At 49.1% G+C, this 20,731-nt stretch overlaps 1 protein-coding gene across 1 annotated transcript; it reads right to left on the bottom strand.

Moving 5' to 3' along the window:
• Positions 1-158: 158 nt before the first annotated feature.
• Positions 159-20,569, bottom strand: PDPR (pyruvate dehydrogenase phosphatase regulatory subunit). The gene is made up of 18 exons (XM_031614946.2): positions 20,489-20,569; positions 19,826-20,092; positions 17,728-17,861; positions 16,761-16,842; positions 16,505-16,668; positions 15,454-15,575; positions 14,952-15,069; positions 13,516-13,665; positions 11,225-11,417; positions 9,665-9,789; positions 8,383-8,538; positions 8,147-8,280; positions 7,802-7,950; positions 6,386-6,498; positions 5,937-6,031; positions 5,233-5,322; positions 4,807-4,989; positions 159-3,701 (listed from the first exon to the last, which is right to left on the bottom strand). The coding sequence occupies exons 1-18, from the start codon at positions 20,566-20,568 to the stop codon at positions 3,297-3,299; spliced, it is 2,760 nt and encodes a 919-aa protein (XP_031470806.1). The 5' UTR covers position 20,569; the 3' UTR covers positions 159-3,296.
• Positions 20,570-20,731: the final 162 nt, after the last annotated feature.

Genomic DNA, 20,731 nt, shown 5'->3' with positions numbered 1-20,731 from the left:
GTAGGGATGCACCAGCAGTTCCTATCTCCACCAGGACCGTGGCACTTTGCGGGAGCATCCTCATGGGAAGCTGAGCCTGGCATGGCAGGGGTAACCATAGGGTTTGGATCCCAAGGGATACACAAGGCCCTGGCACAACAAACCGCCCAATTCGGGAGTAGTTAAAACACTTCTTTATTAATATACAAACCTAGCAACATTCAAGCCAACCAAAATATGAAATGACGTAAAGCGCGACGTAAATACAGCATACAGAACAGCCCCAGCAGAGAGCAGCCAGCTCAGCCCTCTTTGTGTGCTTGGGAACAATCTGTGTCCTCCATGGCTGGGCAGGAGCAGTGCTGCATCTCTTCAGCCCCTCTGAGCTTGAAGGAGCTGCCTGCGTCCTCCCATGCAGACACAGTGAGATGCTCTGCCCACCTCCACCCCTTCCACCATGTAAGGCACTAAGGAACGCTTGGGCAGCCTCAAGCTGCACTCGTTCCCAACATTTCTGCCATAGAACCCTTATGGAAGTCCTTGCAGCTCTTGAAAATAGCTTGGGAGACTGCAAGAAGTGAGAGGGGCTTTGGGCAAGCAGCCTGAAGGTACACGCAGTGGGAGCACGTACTGACTGCCTGCAGAGCGCAGTCACCTTGCCCACGAGCAGCTGAGCCAATGCTTCCAGGCTCTTTTCCTGCCCCAAAACACACAGGGCTGCTCCTGCTGAGGGCTCTGAGCGGCTACAGCCATCGTGGTTAAAGTGCAAAGAGAAATGCTGCCTGCTCTTCCTGCATGTCTGGTGGCACTACTCCCTGCTCCCCCGCATTCTGTTTCCTGCTGGAATGGGGAGGTAAAAATAAGCCAGTCCCAGCCCTGGCAGTCACTTAAGGAAGTTTAAAGCCTTCAACATGCTGACACGGGCAAGAATGGAGCTGCCCAAATGTCCCAAGGAAACCAGTTGGGAAGACAAATCCAAAGGTGATGATGTTTTTGCTGGGCTTTACCAGCAGCCACGTGTTCTGCTCTAAAACAAGAATCCTGCCCCTGTAAGCAATGGATTTCCTTTGCAAAAGTGGAGAGCACTTGTTTGTCATAGATTTTTCTTCCCCCCCTCAAATGCAAGAGTTTTAGTCTCTGCATTTCTCTCCCCCCCCCCCCCCCCCCCCCCCATCAGCCACTGCCTGAGGTCCCATGGAAGCAGAGGTCCGAGGAAGCCCTGTGCCAGGGGATGGGATTGGGCACAGCAACAGAAGGAGGAATCCAGGCTTACAACACGATCCTGAGATGCAGGGCAGGTATTGCACAGCCCCCCCTCCTCACCACAGAACAGTAAGACGAACTGCAGCAGCAAGGAACAGCAAATCCAGACAGAGACACGAGGAAGAAATGAAGTCTGGCAAAGACAGATGTAAAAATCACTGCAACACACCCTCCTGAAATAGGAAACACTTCTAAACAGCCAGCTTCCTCTCATCCCCAGGTCATTAAACATCAACAATGAAGTCCTTTCTCCAGTACGGGTTGCTTCAGCAGCCTCTCAGAGACTAGCAAGGCATGGGAGGTCAGGCACAGCCACAGCAAGGGACAGAATACAGCTCCAGATCCAAAAGAAGAATCAGAACTTGCAGAAGGGAAGGCAGGAGCAGGTGCCAAACCACTCAGCCCTGAGCCTCAACCCTGGCACAGCGCTCCTCCATCCACCAGCGTGACGTCGGGCTGTTCTCACTCTATTTCTGGTACTGAAGAGTCAACACAAAGTTCCACTTCTAAGTTCTGCAGCTTCCATACCTCCCTGAATGAGGAACTTGCTCTGGCTTCCGTTTCTTAAGGCATAAAGGGCTTTCCCTTCCACCCTCATTGCCTCAGGTCCATCCAACTCCTGTGCACTGAGAACATTTCAATCACAAACTGGCCGACCAAAGGCTCAACTGAAGGCACAACTGAAGTAGCAGGAAACAAAGCAGGAGCTTGCCAAGGCTTAGAGCTCATATTTACACTTGTGATGTTCACCACTTCACTGGAAAATGCCCCCAAAAGGTTCCAAATTACAAAGTGTTCATCGTGGCTGCATCAGTGCAAGGCTGAGTTTAAACTCCAGGGGGATGTTGGCATCGAGGGGAGCAGGAAAGCCATAGTGAATAGGTGGGTGCCAAGGGCAGGAGGAACAGCCAACCACCTCCTTCCAGGAAATAAAGAAAAGCTTTGCTTCTGGTTGCTCTCAAAACGAGAAGAGGAAGATGTCAACCTGTGTGACACAACTTGGCACCGCCTGGTTTTCCTTATGTTCCCCAAACACGAGTTTGTAAGAAACTTGTGTTCACTGCATGAACCTTGCCAGACAGTCAGATAAATGAGGGAAAGAGAAAGAATGTTCACAAAGGGACTGTACACTGTGTGACCGAAACAGAAGTGGTGTTTCAACAGTGCTGGTAGCATGAAACACAAACATCTGCCCTTGTTAGACATCAGCATTTCTGCTAATAGAAAACAACCCCACTCCTTTACAGAACTAAAACACGTGTTGGTCTCCAATTATATATGTAAAGACAGATAATATGTATTATCTACCCATATACAATTCCTATAAATACAACTGAAGACCGACACTACTGTGGGCCTTTTGACTTCGCAGACCCCCCACAAAAAAAAAAATCCAACCCAAATGACAATGCAAGACTTACCAGCATCATCTCCGTGATGTGATGGTTAAACCTACTGGGCTTCCTGCTAGGCAAAATGGTGGACCAGTGCTGGGCAGGCTGGGACACACCAACACCTGCCTGCTGGCAGCTGCTCACCCAATGCTCTGTGCTGTGCTGGTGAGGTAGCTGGTCGCTCTATTGCTGTGTGCATCGATACAACAGACCCCTCTGCAAAGTGGTCACCTGCCAAAGTGACAGCAGAGCAGAGCCAATACCTGCTGTCCCGTGCCTTATACTGCAGGAGAGAGAAAGGCTGTAGTACTCAGGAGCTCCCCTGAGCCCTTCCCATCACTGCAGGGCTATGGAGATGTTTGTTCCTATACAGGCTTCCCACTAAAACGCTCCCATGGGCTTCTGGGTGCACATTCAGCACTGTGCTTTGAGACATGGGGGAGCCTGGCAAGCAAAGGGCTGAGGGGGGGAGGGAGACAGGATTCGAAAAGCTGGAGAATTAAAGTTTTAAAACATACAAAATGGAACACGCTGGAAAAAAGTTTAAAAGTTGCAAGACGGGAAAGGAAAAAGAAAGAAACGTATGGGGTGTGGAGAGAGCACTGGAAGATGGCAGCTGAAGACTCCAGCTTGGGTAAAGGAGTGGGGCTCCAGCCAGCACTACTCCCTCTGGTAGCCACTCAGTTCCACCTCATCCTTGCGGCGACGCTGAGCAAAGAGGGAGCTGAAGGGGTAGAGTTTGGCTTTGGCCTGGAAGCGCTGCCCGGCGATGTCGATCTCGTACTCGCCCTGGTTGATGAAGTCAGTTGTCACCACCAACTCTTCCCCTGTCTTCTCATCGAAGTGCTGCACGAAGCCCAGGCAGACGTGGCGCTCCAGAGTGTAGCTGTAGGCACTGCTGGTGGTTTTGCCCACGTAGCGGCCGTTGCGGAAGATGGGTTCACCCCACCAGGGCCAGAGGTCCATATCTGTGTCATGGTCCTCGAGAATGAACATGGTGAAGCGTTTGTACACCCCGTTCTGCTTCTGCTCCAACAGAGCTTCCTGGCCAACAAACTCCATCCCCTGGGGGAAAAAAGAAAGCCTCGGCTGATGGAAGGAATGGGAACTGTGGCGCTGCTGAGTTTTAACAAACTACCAAATGTGAGGTCAGCTTGGGCTTGGAAGGTTTGCTCCACCAGAACTTCTGCACCCAGCTCAGACAGAAGCTGGCACATTCACCATTCCAGGTGCTAAAGGTATTAAATGCAAAAACATTCGTGAAACGGGCCCTTAAAACATTCACTGTAGCTTTCACCGCAGCAAAAGGCTGTGTTATTTCACAACTCCAGTTTCCATCATTTTTCTGCTCCCAGAAGCTTACTGTGTTCTAAACTGAGACAGGGGAGATTTAGGTTGGATGTTAGGAGGAAGTTTTTCACACAGAGGGTGGTGAGGCACTGGAACAGGTTGCCCAAGGAGGCTGTGGATGCTCCATCCCTGCAGGCATTCAAGGCCAGGCTGGATGTGGCTCTGGGCAGCCTGGGCTGCTGGTTGGCGACCTGCACACAGCAGGGGGTTGGAACTGGATGAGCACTGTGGTCCTTTGCAACCCAGGCCATTCTATGGTTCTGTGATTTTACAAACCAGAAGGAAACCATCCAAAATTTGCACCCATGATCAGTGGGTGCTCTCTGAGTTGATACAAGCATTTGTTTTGGCTCATGCAAAGATGTGAGAAAGATGAAAACAAGCAAGTGATAGAGATGGCACCTGCCTGCACAGTGGGGTACAGTTCCACACTGGTTTATGTTTCAGTAAAAATAGAGAGCTCCTGTCCCTGGTGTCTATCCTGGTATGCTTTCAGCTTCATGACAAGCCACGTGGGGCACGGGCTGGCTTCTGCTTCGTCAGACTGGGAAAGGAGCTGGGAGAAACACGAGTGCTGTAAGGTATGCAGCTCCCTCCACTACACTGAGCTACGCAGGATACTACCCAGATCACCGGGAATGCTGCCCAGGAAAGAGGAAGATGGCATATTTTTTTTAAATCTTTTTAGCACCTTTCAAAGCCTAAGAACACAGGTTATAGTCACGCCCTTACGGCTCCATCAAAAAAATGACCCATCTACCCACTTGGGTGGCATCACTGCACTGCTGGGCCCTGCCACAATTCCAGTTTTCCACCATACCTTTTCCAGCTTGACCTGGAACTCACGGCCACACTCCATAGGAGTGGTAAAGGCATCCAGATCCTGGCCCCAGAAGGCAAAAAACTTCTCGATCCGCAGGCTGCGGAGCGCGTAATAACCAGCGTTCCGGATCCCATACTTCTGCCCCATGTTCATCACCTCGTTGTACACGTGGAGGGCATACTGCAAAGGAAGGGGGAAGCACAGGGCTGCAGACACGCACCAGGGGCAGCATCTGACACAGCACCGTTGGTGTTACTGTGCCCTGCCTGGCTGCTGGGATGCTACACAAAGGAGAGGAACTCCCCTTGTGCCCTGCAGGCACCTTTCCCACTTTTCATTACTCTGAGTCAACATGGAAAATCCATTACTAATTATGCATGCAAGCAACTGCTTTAACTAGCTGAGGCTACAGCATATTCTTACCTCGATGGGAATATAAAGCATGAATCCAGGTTCTCCTGTGTGAGTGATACTCATCACACGGATGCCATTAGCGTAGCCCACACTCATCTCCTGCAGAATCAGAGGGGATGAAAACATCCAAACTGGAACACAGCACAGAGATCCAGCAGGAACACAGTAACACACAACGCACACCATGTGGGACAAGTCGTCTGCCACCAGCACACATTTCTGAAGGACTGAATCTAAAAATCCAGACAGCAGTTATCCAAATGTTATCCAGATTATTGAATCTCTTCATGAAAGCCTTGGAACTGGATTGGAACAAAAGCTCATGCTTTACACTCTGGAGGAGTTAACAGCAGCTATCTGCTCAGCCCTTTAATGTGACAATGACTCCAGAGCCACCAACCCCAGCTGCCCCTGACTGATGGTTGTGGAACAGGTTACATGATATATGCCATGATACCACGGCACCAAGCCTACAGTGAGTGGGATACTGAAAACAAATTCATATTAGCCTATATATTCTGCAAGCACAATCCAAATAAAGCATGTAGCAAAGTGAGCCTAATAAGGACGTGACCAGCATAGCACAGCTCCTGCAATAACTGTAGGTGAATCCAAATTCCCCCCTAACTACTGAAAGCACAGTCCTTTCCCTTCTAGCACACATGCTTCTGGAAACCTAGTGGGGTGAGGAGGAAGGAAGCACGGTCACTCACCTTGCAGAAGAAAGAAGGAAAGTGTTCTGGGGTCATTGGGGCATAGGACAACTCTGACAAGACATCCACAGCACGAGGGCCTATCAGGTTGAGAGCTAAAGAGAGGAAGATAAATCATTACGGTAAGACTGAAGAGGTCTTACTTAATGCTGCATACATGCATGCACCTATTTTTATTTCCCTTTGGGAAGTTGTGTAGTTCACACCAGGGAGGGTTGTAAAGTTCACTTAAGAATAGGAAGGAACATCATTAGATTCTCCTGGCAGCACACAGGAGAGGAAATCTGTCTCCCAGCTCACAGCTTGCCAGGAGGAAGAGTCTGATCACTGGTTTCACCCAGCCGCTTGGAACAGAGACCAGCCACAGCTCCACAGACACCATAACAAACACAAGACACCATTTGTGACTTCAGGCCATGCAACAAGATCTGCTTTCAGTGATGCATTACCTGTGTACTTCCAGGTCACATCTTCTATGGTCAAGTTGCTATCTTCAGGCAAATGGTTCTTCAGCCAGGCCCAGCAATGGACTTGTTGGTCAGTTGGGGAAATCATAAAGAAGCTGAAAAAGAGACCAAGGAACAATGAATCTCAACAGCCACGAGGTCACTCAGTTCATTCCTTGCCCAACAACCACTGGAGACACTCAGCAGCTTCCAAGATAACACACGACCCAGTACAGTGGTTTAGGAAAATCAGAACTAATGGATCAACACCATCACATCTGTTACGACAGGAAAGCTTTGCCTGCAAGCAGCAGCAGCACTCTGGTGATAAGGCAGAAGCAGAAGCTCCAGAAATGGAATGCAGGCAGTTCTCCAGCAAGCCCACGTGGCAGCCCCAAAGTCACAGTCATTTTGCAGACAGTATCTGCAGCTCTTGAAGAGCAGTGATTCTGTGGACTCTGACAGCAGAAGAGCGCTCCATTCTCAAAGCAACTTCTTGTTTCAGCAAGTCTCTCCTGACACAATGGTGGTTATTATTAACAGTGTCTGTACACAGAGCTCTATTTGATATGTGGAAACAAGCTGGTCTCTTTCATACAGATTGTGAGCTGGAGTACATTATTGACAGAGATAATATCTGCAAACGTGGTTAACAAGGAGGAAAGCTACCAGCTTCACGCAGAGGCAGACAATGCTTCTAACAATACATGAATGCAAATAGAGGAAGAGGGGAAAAAAGCAGCTTCTAATTAGAAGAGCAGCAGAGAAGACTGCTTTCACATCAGTACAATGAGAGCACACACAGAAAGTGGTGCAGGGAAATAAAACCAATGCTCAGCTGAGACATACCCATTAAAAAGTTTTTAACCATCAGAAGGGTTTGGTTTTTTTAATTAAATGCCAAAGAGAGCTCAAGTTGCTGTATCTAAGGATGAGATCCTGTGACCGTGTCAGCTTGCATCAGAGAGCAAAAAAAAAACCACATGAGAGTGCACTGTGCTGAGAATGAGAGTAACCACACAGCAATGCAAGCAGAAATAATCCAACAGGAGCCATCCCAGCAGGGAATCCCAGTGAGAAGATTGTCCAGGAGTCAATAAGCAAACATTGTTAGTCTGAACACTTAAGCAATAAACTAATGACTGGAACCGATGTGCTGAAAGCAAATTTGTCTTTCAATGGAGAAAGCAAACACCTGAAGCCCAACATTTGGTTGAAATCTGTTCTTGTCTGCACTCACCAAAAGGGCCTATTTTCCCCAATAAAGCCACGCTCTCATTTAGGGTACAGCCTTAGGAAGGAGTGCAGCATAGAGACTTCCTGTTTCTTTCTGAGGAGTGGGAATGGAGTTTGCAGTCTTTGCTAAGAGGCTCCTACAGGCACTCCCACCAAATGCAGGTGGTGGAGATGTGTACCTACCTGCGTTTGCTCAAGCGTGCTATGCTGCAGTCGTTCTCATACCCTCCGTTCTCATTCAGCATGCCAGTATGCACAACGTGCCCCACTGGCACATCCAGGTCGTTGGAGAAGAGATACTGCAGGCTCTGCAGTGCCTGGTCTCCTGTGGACTATGGGAAATGAAAATCAAACAAGCTGTGTGAGCAACACTAATTCACTGGGGCAGCTGAAGGGTGCATCAATGTTCTGGCCCAAATTCTTTCAATTGTGAATTTGGCCACCCTCCCTCCAGCTATTCTCAGGAGCCATCAGTAAAGAGCAGGCTGCCCTCGCCAGGCTGTGCCCCATCACTCCAGCACTACTTACACTTATCTCAAACTTGGTAAAAGACGACATGTCGATCACACACACTGCTTCCTTGCAGCACTTGACTTCGGAACCCACAATATCAAACCAGTCTGGTTTGTAGAAGGTTTTGCTCTGATCCAAATCCAGCAGATCTAGCGTCAAGAAGAATCAAAGCCACGGTTCACAAATGGAACAAATTAACATCGAGCGTAGACTGAGACAGATGCACCAGGCAGAGGAAAACACGATCTCACCTTTCCCAGGTGGGACGAAGTATTTGACCCTCTCAAAGCCGTGCTTCTCCATCCACCTGGCCCCCTGGGCATCCAGGCGGTCGTACAGCGGGGAGGTACGCAGCTGTCTGCCCGTCTGGAAGTCCCAGCGGGGAACTTTCAGGTCACATATGAGAGCTGCAATGGTCACACAGAGCCACCATTAGGTCAAGCGGTGACTTGTAGCTAGGATTTTCTTCCAGGTGACTGATGATGGGTATTACTTCTTACACCTGAACCATCAAGGGAATTCCCTCAAAACAGTTCTGACTTTCCTCTTCCATTTTGGATGCATTTGTAGCTATGCAAAATTGTAATGATATTGGCACAGAATGCATTTGTAGATACCTGCTGCCTCGTGAGACATGCACAGAACACTGAGGTTTGTAGGTACCTCTGGCCTCATGACTACACTGTTGATACACCTGAACAAAAACTCTCTTTTCTGTGAAGTCACACAGACTGACATTAACGATGCACGATTCCTCCCTGACAGCACTCTCTATCACACACTCCTCACTCTGACAACACTAACAGTGGGGGAAACATCGAATTCACCTTCTCAAATAGCAGCAGCTCAGCTTTTTCTAATCGCTGAAGCTTTTCCAAATGTCTCCTACACTTTCTCAGCCTATATCTAATATCCTTTTTAAGAAAACAAGCATCCTTGTGGATAACCCCCCCTGGAAGGGCTCAAGGCCAGGCTGGATGGGGCTATGAGAAACCTGCTCTAGAGGGAGGTGCCCCTGTCTATAGCAGGGGGTTGGAATGAGATGATCTTAAAGGTCTCTTCCAACACAAACCATCCTACGATCCTCCCTCATTACCAGTAGGGAGTACAACTGAAGGACATCTGAATATTTCTTTATAACTGTTAAGTTTCTCCTTAGGTCATGAAGTACTTCAAACTGAAGCTGAGATAGATAGCCTACTATTTCCAATACAGACCTTGGTGCTGTTTTATTAGGCTGGAATCCTACACAGATAAGCACAAACTTCCCCAGAGCAGAGGCAAAGCACAGAAATAGGAACAAGCACTCTACCAACAGCATCTCTTCCAGAAAGGCTAACGAGAACGCCGCTAACACAAAGCAACCACCATCCCCCTTCCTCTGGGAAATGCATCCCTGCAACTGTCCCAGGGGAGGCCAGCAGGAAGGAAAATGGTTCTCGGAGCAGTGACAGCTGACAGAGGACAGACAGTGTAGCAAAGAGCAAATGGTTGCACGTCCTGGCAAGCTGTGAAGGCAGAGACCTCACTTACGCATGACTTCCATCACGCGGTGACGGAGGAAGGTGCGGCTGCTCTGAAGAGTGCCAAAACGCTTCAAATCCAAAGGCCAGACGTTTTCTGATGGATAGCCATTTACCATCCACTCTGCCAGGTACCTGATGGAAGCAGGAAAGAAAAAAACAAGAAATCAATCAGCGGAAAAAAAGTCTCAAAGTTAGAAATAAGGCAATTCGGACATGAGAGTATCTGGCAGCTGGGAGAGAGCAGTACTAAAATGGTATCCTGAAGCTGGAAGACTTCTCCTTTATAAAAGCCATCCATCAACTCCCCACGTTATTAATTTCCCACTAGGATGAAAAATACAGGGCAGCAGGAAGTTAAGGACACGTGCTAAACGAAGCCAGACTGGACAGGCAGCTTGGCTGACAGCGTCAAGCCCTCGTGCTGCACTACACAAAGGAGTGCTGGAGTCTGCAGGCTGACTGCTTTGTCATTTTTCAGCACCTTGTGTAGGCTCAGCCACAAAGCATCAGTGACAGCATTCACTTCAGCACCAGGTACCAGCCAAGCTATGTTTTGCTACACTCCCAGCAGTGAGGGAGGAAGGCTCCAGAGCGAAGGGACAAAGGCAGCTCAGGTAAAAGCAGAGCAGAAGGATCTGTTTGCAGCCAGTGAACAGAAAAACAAAGAGTTTGAGGCTGATCATTAACAGTTACATTAGCTAATCTGCTTTGCTTCAGGCTGTAGCAGCAAATGGAAAACTGGTTTTTAGCTTCAGAAGAGATTTTGGCTCTTAGAGAACCTCACTGCAAAGATTCTCCATATTATGCTATGGCAATGAAATGTGATGATTTCCTTCCCTTGGTGAGTTAAACTAATTGATAATGGAGAGAAAGTAGAGGAAAAATGCAGATATTAGCACTAGCCAAGCAGTTTGTTAAGAAAGCTGTACAGCAGAAGGGATGCTGGGCTGCCAAACCCAAATGGCAATCAGAGGAAGCGATGATCATTTTGCAAGCAACTTTGCTGCTGGGTTAACACTTATATGCCTGTCAAAGTATTTGCACTAGCACAGGAACTGGAATGTACTGGGAAATGATTACATCTCTAGGTCATTGGCAGAGGACAGTCTTTAGCTGTACTGGCCACACCTGGCATCACATATGGATGCTCTGTCTGCTTTAGATTCACTGTTTTGAGAGAGAGTTGACAGCGTCAACTGGAAAACGCAAACGGTCTCAGCCAAATAATAAGCTAAAGGGTACATGGAGTACAGAAGATAAAGGAATAAGCTTTGCTGAGATAAAAGGAGATTCCTGGGAGACAAAAATTGGGACTGGTTAGCTCAGGAAGCTCGCTTGATCTCCAGCAGGCTGAAGTGTGGTGCCTGGAGAAGTGTGCAGGATAGGAGAGGCCAGCACAGACTGGGATACACACTGAACATCACCAGAATGCAGCACTGCTCCTCTCCATCCCTCAAGCTGGAGACAAAAGCGTCCTCTTTTAACAGCAGAAGGAATGTGACATTTGAGCAGTCTTCTTTCTCAGTTCAAACCTTACTTACACACATAATGGTGAGAAACCACTTACTTGCCTGCTCCCCCACCATATGAGATCCCAGCTGAGTTCATTCCAGCCAGAACGAAGTATCCCCGCACGGTGGGCGACTCGCCCATGATGCACCGCATGTCTGGCGTGAAGGACTCTGGGCAATTCACCAACTGCATGATCTGCAGAGCCTCCAAGTTGGGCATCCTGCGCAGAAGGGAGCTCAGAAGCGGTTCTAGGAGCCAAGACAAACAAAAAGACAAGAAGTCACATCACAGAGCTCTTCAGCTGCCACACTGTCAGACTGGCCAGCACGCTGCTACCTGAACACAGCTCTCATTTCAGCCATACTGATTCAGACCAAGAGGTCAGTGCTGCTTTCCACAGTGGAAATGTGTTTAGTTTTGTTAGGGAGAGCAATAGATACCTAGAGAGCAATAGGAAGAGACAAGGCTATTTGACATCTGCCTCACATGTCTTGCCAGCCTACACTTACCTGCAGCTAAGAGCATTTCCTAAAAACCTGGTAAGCCTTCCCTTCACCCTAAATGGTATTTACTAAATACAAAGGTAATATTTACTAAATGCTGAACAGTCTTTACTAAACAAAACTAATATTTACTGACAGGTAAGTGATATTTACTAAATAGTAACCCTTAATTGATCTCTTCTTTTTTGACTGTTTCCCCACATCTTCTGAAAACACCCAGCGTGTGCAGCCAAGGAGTTCCACACATGTATGGTATGAGGAATCACCTCCTCTTGTTTCAAAACTCACACTCAGTTACCTTTTATGATGGCCTCCAGCTGCCACTGCAGAAGAGACAGTGCACAGGAGATCCCCACCTAGGCTCTCCACACCACTCAGGCTTCCCCGAACCTCTGCCCATCACCCTTTGGTCCTCTCTCTCTTCCTTGCCCATTCAGTCACTCCCTTGGGAAGTTGCTCCAAGCTGTGCTCAGCCACTGCCCCCTCTCCCACCAGCTCTTCTCCAGTAATATGATGCTCTCTGGAGACAGGGAGCCTAGAACAACCCCTCTTATCTGGCAAGCCAAGGATTTGGTGCGACATAACAACTTTGTTTGCTGCTCCACACCTAACTTCCTATCTTTTGCTTTGACTGCTGATGCCAGCACCGAACCAACACGATCACTTTGTACAGTGAAATGAAGTCCTCAGTGCCAGTAACACTCCTCAGCTTTTCAAACACCAACAAATTCAGATTTCACATTGTCTCAGAAATCACAGGCAGAAACAGCCTTTGTGACCTGCTCCCTTTCTTCCCTCTCTCGTGCACTGCAATTCCAGAGGGAGAGCCTGTCACTACAGACCCTTTTATTCTTACTGATAAAAAGAGGGATCCGTTTTAGATTTGTACTTACACCCAACATTTAAGCAACTGCACAGAGCACTTTAAAAATCAAAAGGTGTTCCAAGCAAAGAGATCAAAGCAGTAATGCAAGAGCTCAAACCACAGGAACTGCTGCCCTAGGAAAGGATCAAATATTGGCTGAGTAAGCTCTGATTCTATTCAACTGCACAGTAGTTTGAACTGATGAAAGGGTCACGTTGAAACGTGGCATGCAGTTGCTTCTGAAACTCAGGCAATCTGTGGGTGCAGGCAATGCTTTCTCATTTAGCAGTATCTAGAAAGCCAAAGAGGAAGTGGGTGCAGAGCTTGGGCAACTCATCTGTGAAGCTAACACTTCAAGTAAGTCTGCAGCCACCTGCAGGTCTCTAAACTGCAGACAGCCCTGGCTCTAGGCCACCACCCTGGAGTTTGAATGGCTTGTGGTATCATCATTACCTCAGACACAAAACTAGAAGGAATCAGTATCAGGTGGGGAGTAGCTGGAAGAACACACAAGCACTGCAGGGAGACACCAGTGAAAGTCTAGATGTGTCTAGAGTCACAGGCAGAGGCATCCACAGGGAAGCAGAGAGCTCTGACAAAGGGCAAAATTGGTTCCCCAAGACAAAAGGGGAACTGGAGATGGCACACACAAAGTTATGAGGCATAAAAGCTGGGAAAAAAGGGACGCCTAGACCACACTGTATTCCTTCCCACACAAAGAACTCTCCATGTCAGACGTACATCCAGAACATCAAAACACAAGTAAGCAATATGAAAGGAAAAAGACAGCATATGTGGAGAGCAATACACCACAACACTGTCAGTGTGGAACGAAGTCTGGGAAGCAGCAATACCAGGTTCTGTCCACAAAGCAAACTTCCTGCACTGGAAATACACTTGGCAATCAGGGCTGCCAAGTCTGCCTTCTGCCAAAGCCAGAAAGCCTGTTGCTGCAGGACTCTGTCCCCTACCACGTACCAAAGTGATCCCAGTCTTCCTGAAGGTTATGGATCTCCAGCTGGTTCCGTCCCTCCGTGAAAAGAGGTTTGGGGTTTTTCTCAAAGCCCCCCGAGAGGATTCCGCCCTGCCAGTTGCGGATGTAGATCCTGCCATCAGGGTCCACAACAGCTGCAGAGGAAAGAAAAAAAAGGTGGGAAGGGAATTGAGAGAAGGGACAGCTACGTCTGCACATCCATGGCAAACACCACTGACAGGGTCTGGTGATGGGCTGGGCCAAGCTAGCAGCCCACAGCCAGGAGAACAAACAGTGTTAGTCTCCCAGACTCATACTTCTACACCACTTATGCCTCTCACACGATGACCACTCATTATCATTAATTCCCACCACAATCACTCAGGTTAACTTCTGGGCAGGGCAAAGAACTGAATCTGAAAGAGCACCAAAGTCAACAGGAGGACAGTGCCACACATTCCTTGTGGCAAGGGGTTACAAACTCTTACACTGGCTCAATTCCACTGGAACTGCACCCAGGACCAGACACACCACCAGGAGAAGTCCTGCCCTCCTCCTCATTTTTCTGGTGTATTAGCAACAGTGATTTTCAATGCATACAAGTCACTGATCCACTTGGCTGCAGGCCACTGGCATAAAGAAGATGGGCAGCGAGGGGGTGAGAGCAGGCAGTCAGGTTGGGATGGCTTCCTTAATGATAGCATCCATTTGAAGCACTTATGAAACTCCACCTGACGTTTCCCATTGCAACTTTTTTCCCCCACTCACAAAAAAGTTGTGAATATATAATTCTGATTACTCCAGAGAGTCTGGTCAGAGAGTTGAATTCCTTGGAGAAAATAGGTATTACTCACTAGGAGCAGAAATTACTAAAGACTGAGGGTAAATAAGCAAAGCTTTCTACTTCCCAACCACTTTTCAAACACAAGGGCTTTTAAGAGATCCAAAAGCCAGAACGTGGGGGAGGAGCAATTACCTCAAGCACTTGGGTTGCCCCTACAGCTCAAAGACATGTAAATGCCATTGCAAAGCCTTAGCTTCAGTTGGAGGAAAGGAATAGATGGGCCATTTGGGCACAGCAGCCTGCAAGGAAAACAGCGCCAAGGCTAGCACCCTCTCCAGCCCACAATGCAACAACCCTTTTCTCTTTAGACACACCAACCAGGCAAGCTAGGCCTGAGGTCATTCATCTGCTCAGCTGACAAACTCTGCAAATCAGTTTCTGCAGCAAAAGCTTTCCAACAGCCTTTTTCACCTTCCAACCCTGGTGACTCTATGATACACATTACCACTGAAATAGATATTCAGAGCAATTTGATGAGGAAGTACGTCCCACTTCCAGCTGAGTTGAGAGCTGACAGTCCATAGCTGGCCCTTTTGTCATAGTTACACCACCTGGGGAAGGCAGATGTGATTCTGTGATACAGTGAAGAACCCTTACTCGGGACGTTGTTTGCCAGAGGGTCCTTCAAAGGATGTGTCAGGAGGTAGAAGTGTTCACAGGCATGCAGTGGGATGTTGACTGGTTCCTCCCCAGAGTGGCCCAACTCATAGGCCCACTGAAATTAGGAAAAAAAAAAAGAAGTGCATGTTAGAATGGAGAAGAAGAAAATAACCTCTAATAAAAAAGGCACATGCAAACAGATGACCTCTGTGGGCTGGCTTTCACAAAAGGCCAAATAAGATGTGGTTCTCAGTGCCTAAGCCTTAAACAAATACATTTTTTTCCCTGTTTTCTTAGGATCTAAGCCATCTAGGCCAAAGACTGTATTTGTTTCTGACGTAACATTCACAAAAGCCAGACCTCGACGAGGATAGGTCAACTTAAAACACAAAAACAAAATAAGATCTGTACAGCACAGTCAACGTTGGGCTCTGCTTCTAGAAGCAAACACCATTTGGGTGCTGGTATCGCAAGGACAACAGCAATTTAATAATCCAACCTGGCCAGCACAGTTGACAAAGTACTGGCATTTAATGTGTCCTCTGTCGGTCTCAACTCCAGTCACACGACCCTTCTGCACTGACACATGACTGACACTCGTCCGCTCGTGGATCTGGACACCTGCAGAGGACATAAGAAGGTCAGCCTTCGTGCCCCAGTGTCAGGCTGCTATCACTAAGCTCTTTTTTTCTTTAAGACAAAACACCTGTGCTTGGCCCAAGTGAAATGCTGCTATTTGTAGAACAGCACGCATATAATTCCACTGCTGAGTTGAGGAGTTATTCTTTGCCACGTGACAACCTGACCCTCGTACCAACAGTGTGAAAGAAGAGCCCAACTACAGATTGCTTTCTATTATGGTTCTGTATGCAACAAAGCCTGATGCTTTGAGTGCAAGATTGCTTCTTTTATGGAAAATCAGTTCTATTATGGAAAATCAGCATGCAGAACAGAGCAAGGCTAAAAGAAACTAAGAGAGGTGCCTTCCTAAATCACTTCTCCCAACCTGAGGGACCTGAACCCTCAGTAAGCCTCAGCTCTGTCATCCAGCCTAACCTCTGCCCCACTTTCACACTGCTCCAAGTTTGTCAAAGTACCCCACCAACAGTGTTTCCCACTTCACTTCCAAACCTCCTGCCAAAGCAATGTGCCCAATCATAGAAGCACAGAATGGCCTGGGCTGAAAAGGACCACAATGCTCATCTGGTTTCAACCTCCTGCTATGTGCAGGGTCACCAACCACCAGGCCAGGCTGCCCAGAGCCACATCCAGCCTGGCCTTGAATGCCTCCACACAGAGATGGTTCTATTTCTGCATTTCAGATTGTTCAAACTCCTCCCATATCTAATTTAATCTGGGTCCGACGAAGGACCGTATTTCTGATTAAACAGACTCAGGATGTGAAAAAACATTTGGCCAGGCAGAAAAAAAATGGATTTTATGGAACAGGAGCCTCATAGAAACAACCAACTTTTGGTCTTCAGCGCTTATGGGAACACCTGGATGTGGAACATCATTTTCTTTTCTGAAAGAAAGGAGGTGAGACGCACCGTTCCGCGAGGCAGCCGTGGCCAGAGCCAGGCTGACGTTGGCAGACAGCACCAGTGCATCCTCAGGCACATACATGGCCCCCACCAGGTCGTGGATGTTGATGAGTGGATGGAGCTGTGCCACTTGCTTGGGGCTGATGATTTCACAGGGGATCCCTGATACACTGCCACAGAACACAGGGAAAATGCTGCCATCAGGCACAGGGCAGAACCGAGGCACGCTGTGAAATCAGATGTGTTTCCTGCTTATACATACTTGAGAGATGAAGCAATGCGTTTCAGAGAGATCAGCCGATCCTGAGTCTGAGCCAGGGAAACAGAGCCTGTCTTCACGTACCCTGTGACAATCACCAAAGTCAAGTCAGATTTGGGCAGGATCTCAAATTCCTTTTCATTTCAGACCCGCTGCTTCCACTACCCGAGAGCCAGGAGACCCCAGGCCCTACGTAACCTGAACCACTCCTCACTTAGCAACCACAAATGGCAAAAAAAGGACAAGAAGTGCTTTAGCTCTGAGCTGTGTTCTAACTCTCCTTCGTTCTACATTTACTCATGCTTACAAAACAGTAAAACTCCACACGTGGAACCTATTAAAAGAGAAGAGAGGTTACTGCCAAAAATGTGAGCACATCATCTGATAGCTACGCAGAGCAACAAAACTTCACCAAGCAGAAGCAGATGTTTTGTGATTTCTACCACCTGCAGCAGCTTAATACTAACCTTAATCACAGACATGGCTGTGGACACACGTCGAGTACGACATGTATCACAGGTCCTTGTCAGCAGAGTGCTTTCAGTTCTTCACACCAGATATGTGCCCCAGCATTTTGGAAGGAGAGGAAGAATTTCAATACGTTTCCAGGGTGAGACTGGAGTAAAACATCCTGCTTTGCCTGCACTTTGGAGCTCGTTAACCTTCCTGCCTTTCTGAGAAGTGAACTGCTGCAGAACATGGCTCGTTTGCTCTGATCTCTTTTAGTGTCCTTGGGAAAATTCACCTGTTTGTCCAGGTTACAGATGAGAGGAAGAAGGCCCGCACTCTGCAGGCAGCCTGCCTTCAGCCTGCCCATCTGACACCTTCCTCCCATTCTTCTGATTGCATTTTTTTGCATCCATCTCATTCTTTGAACAGGAACCACCACCAATTAAGACTTGGGTGCATTACTTCACTGACCCAACCTCCCAAAGCTCACTCAGTCAGTCAGTGCTTACACTTTTGGTACCTGTTTGCACTCCTGTCTCTTGCTCCAGCTGCTGGTACAGCTTGTTGGAGTAGTCTGCCATCTTCAGCTCAATGGACACGGGCCGGGCTGTGCTCACAATGCCTGCACAGAAGCGCGTGGTGCCTGCAGCCAATCTGCAAGAGAAGCCACAAGGACAGCCTCATCCAGCTGATGGGCAGGCAGAGAGGCAAGCGTGTGTCCCAGAAAGGCTCCCCAAGCACACCAGACCAAGAGCACCCCCTCTTTGTTGACCTTGCATCACAAACAGGAACCAGCACCTCTTTTGCCCCTCAAGACGACTCAAAAGCTATAAGGTGGGTGTTTTGCTTTACCTCACTTTTGAAAATGCATTCTGTTCCAAATCAACTTCTTTTTAACTTGTCCTGCACGTTGGAACTTTTCAAAGAAATCACTTGAAAAAATACGATTTTGCACTCAATCAACCTGCCTACCTGATGGGGTTACCTCCAAAGCAAGACTTCCCTTGGAGGAAAGTTAACTTGGATTTCTCAGAGTCTTTGCAGCTTATAGAAAGAATTACTTCCTGCTAGTTAGCTGAAGAGAAGCCACCTCGGTGCAGTACCTGCAGGTGCAGCAGCAGGAGGCACTTCTTCAAATCCCTCAGCACTGTCTCACACGTGAGGCCCTCAGACTGCCTCATGAAAATACCAACAGTCAACTTCCAAAACAGAAATCCATACAACAGGAAAAGGCTGGCAGTAAATTCCCAACAAGATCTACTGTACCCTGCTATGGCCTTCAGATTCAACTCAGCACGGTGTTCACAAAGTATTTCTCTAGCTTATATTCAGCCAAACTGTAACACACACCTTGCAGATAGGCACTAAACTTTGTGGCAGAACAAAGCAGACAACCCAAGCCTTTCACCAGCTTACAGGGCACCAGCTTGGTTGTGTCTACCTATCATCTCCACATCTCCTGCAATCTCTTTTGAGCTGTGGTGGTGGTGCAATACTTTATGGTATGCATCACTTCCTGCTTCTGGAGGTGGTCAATAGGGATGGGATGATCTACACAGATTTTTAGATATGTTAAAATGGTCCATCTTTCCAAGCCACGTTGTGTTTTGCTTGATTACCTGCAAGTAAACCACAGACAGAACTGGTGTGCTCTACTAGTTTAGTTCAGTTGCATCTCTTGGGCCAGCTCTAACAGCAGCATGCTCCTTACAGAGCAACAGTGTCAGCTATTCTGACTTCTGCAGCTTGGATCTGTGTGGGTAGGTAGGAGGCAAATCTAAATCTCCTCTGAATACACGTGTGTATATATAAACAATGCAAGCAACTTTGCTGACCCCATCATCTCCTATCCCTACATGCAAGTACCTTCAATGCTTACTGCTGGGAGTCCGTAGGTGAAGAAAATACACCCTACATCTCTAGGGGTCATTTGAGAAATTAGCATCATCACAATGCTGCTGAACAAAAGCTTAGTGTGAGTGAGAATGCATGGATTTCATGCCTGCAGTTTGTGACCTCTGCTTTTAAACGGAGACTTCATCTCTACAGTGAATGCAAGAAGCCAGGATTTGAGGGCAGAGGGCTGCAGGGATGGACCCTGGGAGAGAAACCCAGGGCTGCCCTATGGAGCACACCTTCAGCCACCTCTCAAACAGACACTGTAAGGCAAGGCTGAGCCCAGGAGAAATGTCAGTGGTGCCTCTATGGAAACATATTTATGGTCAAAATACCATAAATGCACCAGAGCAGGTTTTCTTGAAGGACTGCAGCCCCTGGGAAGAGTCCACACTGCAGCAGGATACAAATGTAAGAGAGAAGGCGTGGCAGAGGGAAACCACCATGCATTCACTGCTCACCTCCTGCTCCTGGGGAGAAGGCAGGAGCCAAGGAGAAGGCGGAAAAGGGAGAAGGAGGGGGAGAGGAGGAAGGGGAGAGAGGGAAGGAGAGGGGAAAGAAAGGGGGAGAAGGGATTCTCATACTCGTGAAGCAGCAGTTATGTGTTGTTATTAAATATCAGTCTGCTCCATAGCAGCGACTGAGACAGAAGCTGCACTCTGCAGTACGTGCTGCTGCGTGCTAAGTTCTGTTTTTTCAGTCCCGTTACCAAAAATCCTTACCTGCCCTGCTCAAGCAAGACGACGTCCTTCCAACCCAGCTTGGCGAGGTGATAGGCCACCGAGGTGCCCGTGATTCCTCCCCCGCAGATGACCACCCGGGCCTCTGCCGGCAGGGGGACCGGCTGCGTTTCGGCCGTCCCGGAGGCGCTCCGGCAGCGGGCCGCGCTCCTCCACTTGGGGTCAGCCCCACGCCACCGCACGTCGGCCAGCAGCCGCAGGAACATCCCGGCCGCTCCGTGCCAGCACCGCTGCGAGCAGACACCGCTCCTCGTGGGGAGGAAGGGACGAGAATCACCGCTCAGCTCGGGACCGGCACGAGAGGAGGCGGAAAGCCGAGAGCCAAGGATGGGCGCTACGGGCGGGCGCGCCGACCGCAGCGATGGGAGGTGGGGGCGGGAGGAGGCACAGCGCCCGGGCAGCCGGCAGCCCGTCTGACAGCGCGGGACGCGGGCGGCTCCGCGCCTCAGGCACCGACGCCGGGCTGCGCAGGCCGCGCCGGCACCGCCTCAGGCCGCTCCCCGCCGCTCATCTGCGGATCCACAGAGGCAGCGCGGAGCGGGCGGGAACGCGAGGACGAGGGGACGGCGAGAGGGCCGGCTGCGGCCGCTCCGGGCCGGGGGAGAGTGGGGCAGGGCCGGGCAGCAGGGCCGGGCAGCGGCTCACCTGGCGGCGGGAGGCCGGACTGACCTTCCGCGCTTTACGGCAGGCGGGCGGCAGCGCGACAGCCGCTCAGCGCGCCGCATCGCAGCCAATCGCAAACCAGCACAGAGCGAGGGGGCGTGGCTACTGTTAGCCACGCCCCCGGCGGGGTTTCCCTTAAAGGGGACGCAGCGCGTTGCAGCGTGCGTGGAGGGGGGGTGAGAGCACCTACGGGGAGGCTGGAAGGCAAGAATCAAAAATAAATGT

Source organism: Phasianus colchicus, chromosome 13 (assembly GCF_987193195.1).
Source record: "Phasianus colchicus chromosome 13, bPhaCol1.hap1.1, whole genome shotgun sequence".
Taxonomy (NCBI): Eukaryota; Metazoa; Chordata; class Aves; order Galliformes; family Phasianidae; genus Phasianus; species Phasianus colchicus.
The sequence above is the reverse complement of the archived record's forward strand: the minus strand, read 5'-3'. Positions and strand labels throughout refer to the sequence as shown.

What these genes read in the sequence shown, in the direction of transcription:
- PDPR (XM_031614946.2), bottom strand. Translation starts at nt 20,568, where the DNA reads ATGCGGCGCGCTGAGCGGCTGTCGCGCTGCCGCCCGCCTGCCGTAAAG. An exon ending in CTTCGTCCCACCTGGGAAAG is followed by an intron (nt 8,281 to 8,382) that starts GTGAGATCGTGT and finishes TCTTGACGCTAG; the next exon opens with ATCTGCTGGATTTGGATCAG. An exon ending in TGTGACCTGGAAGTACACAG is followed by an intron (nt 6,032 to 6,385) that starts GTAATGCATCAC and finishes TCCTCTCTTTAG; the next exon opens with CTCTCAACCTGATAGGCCCT.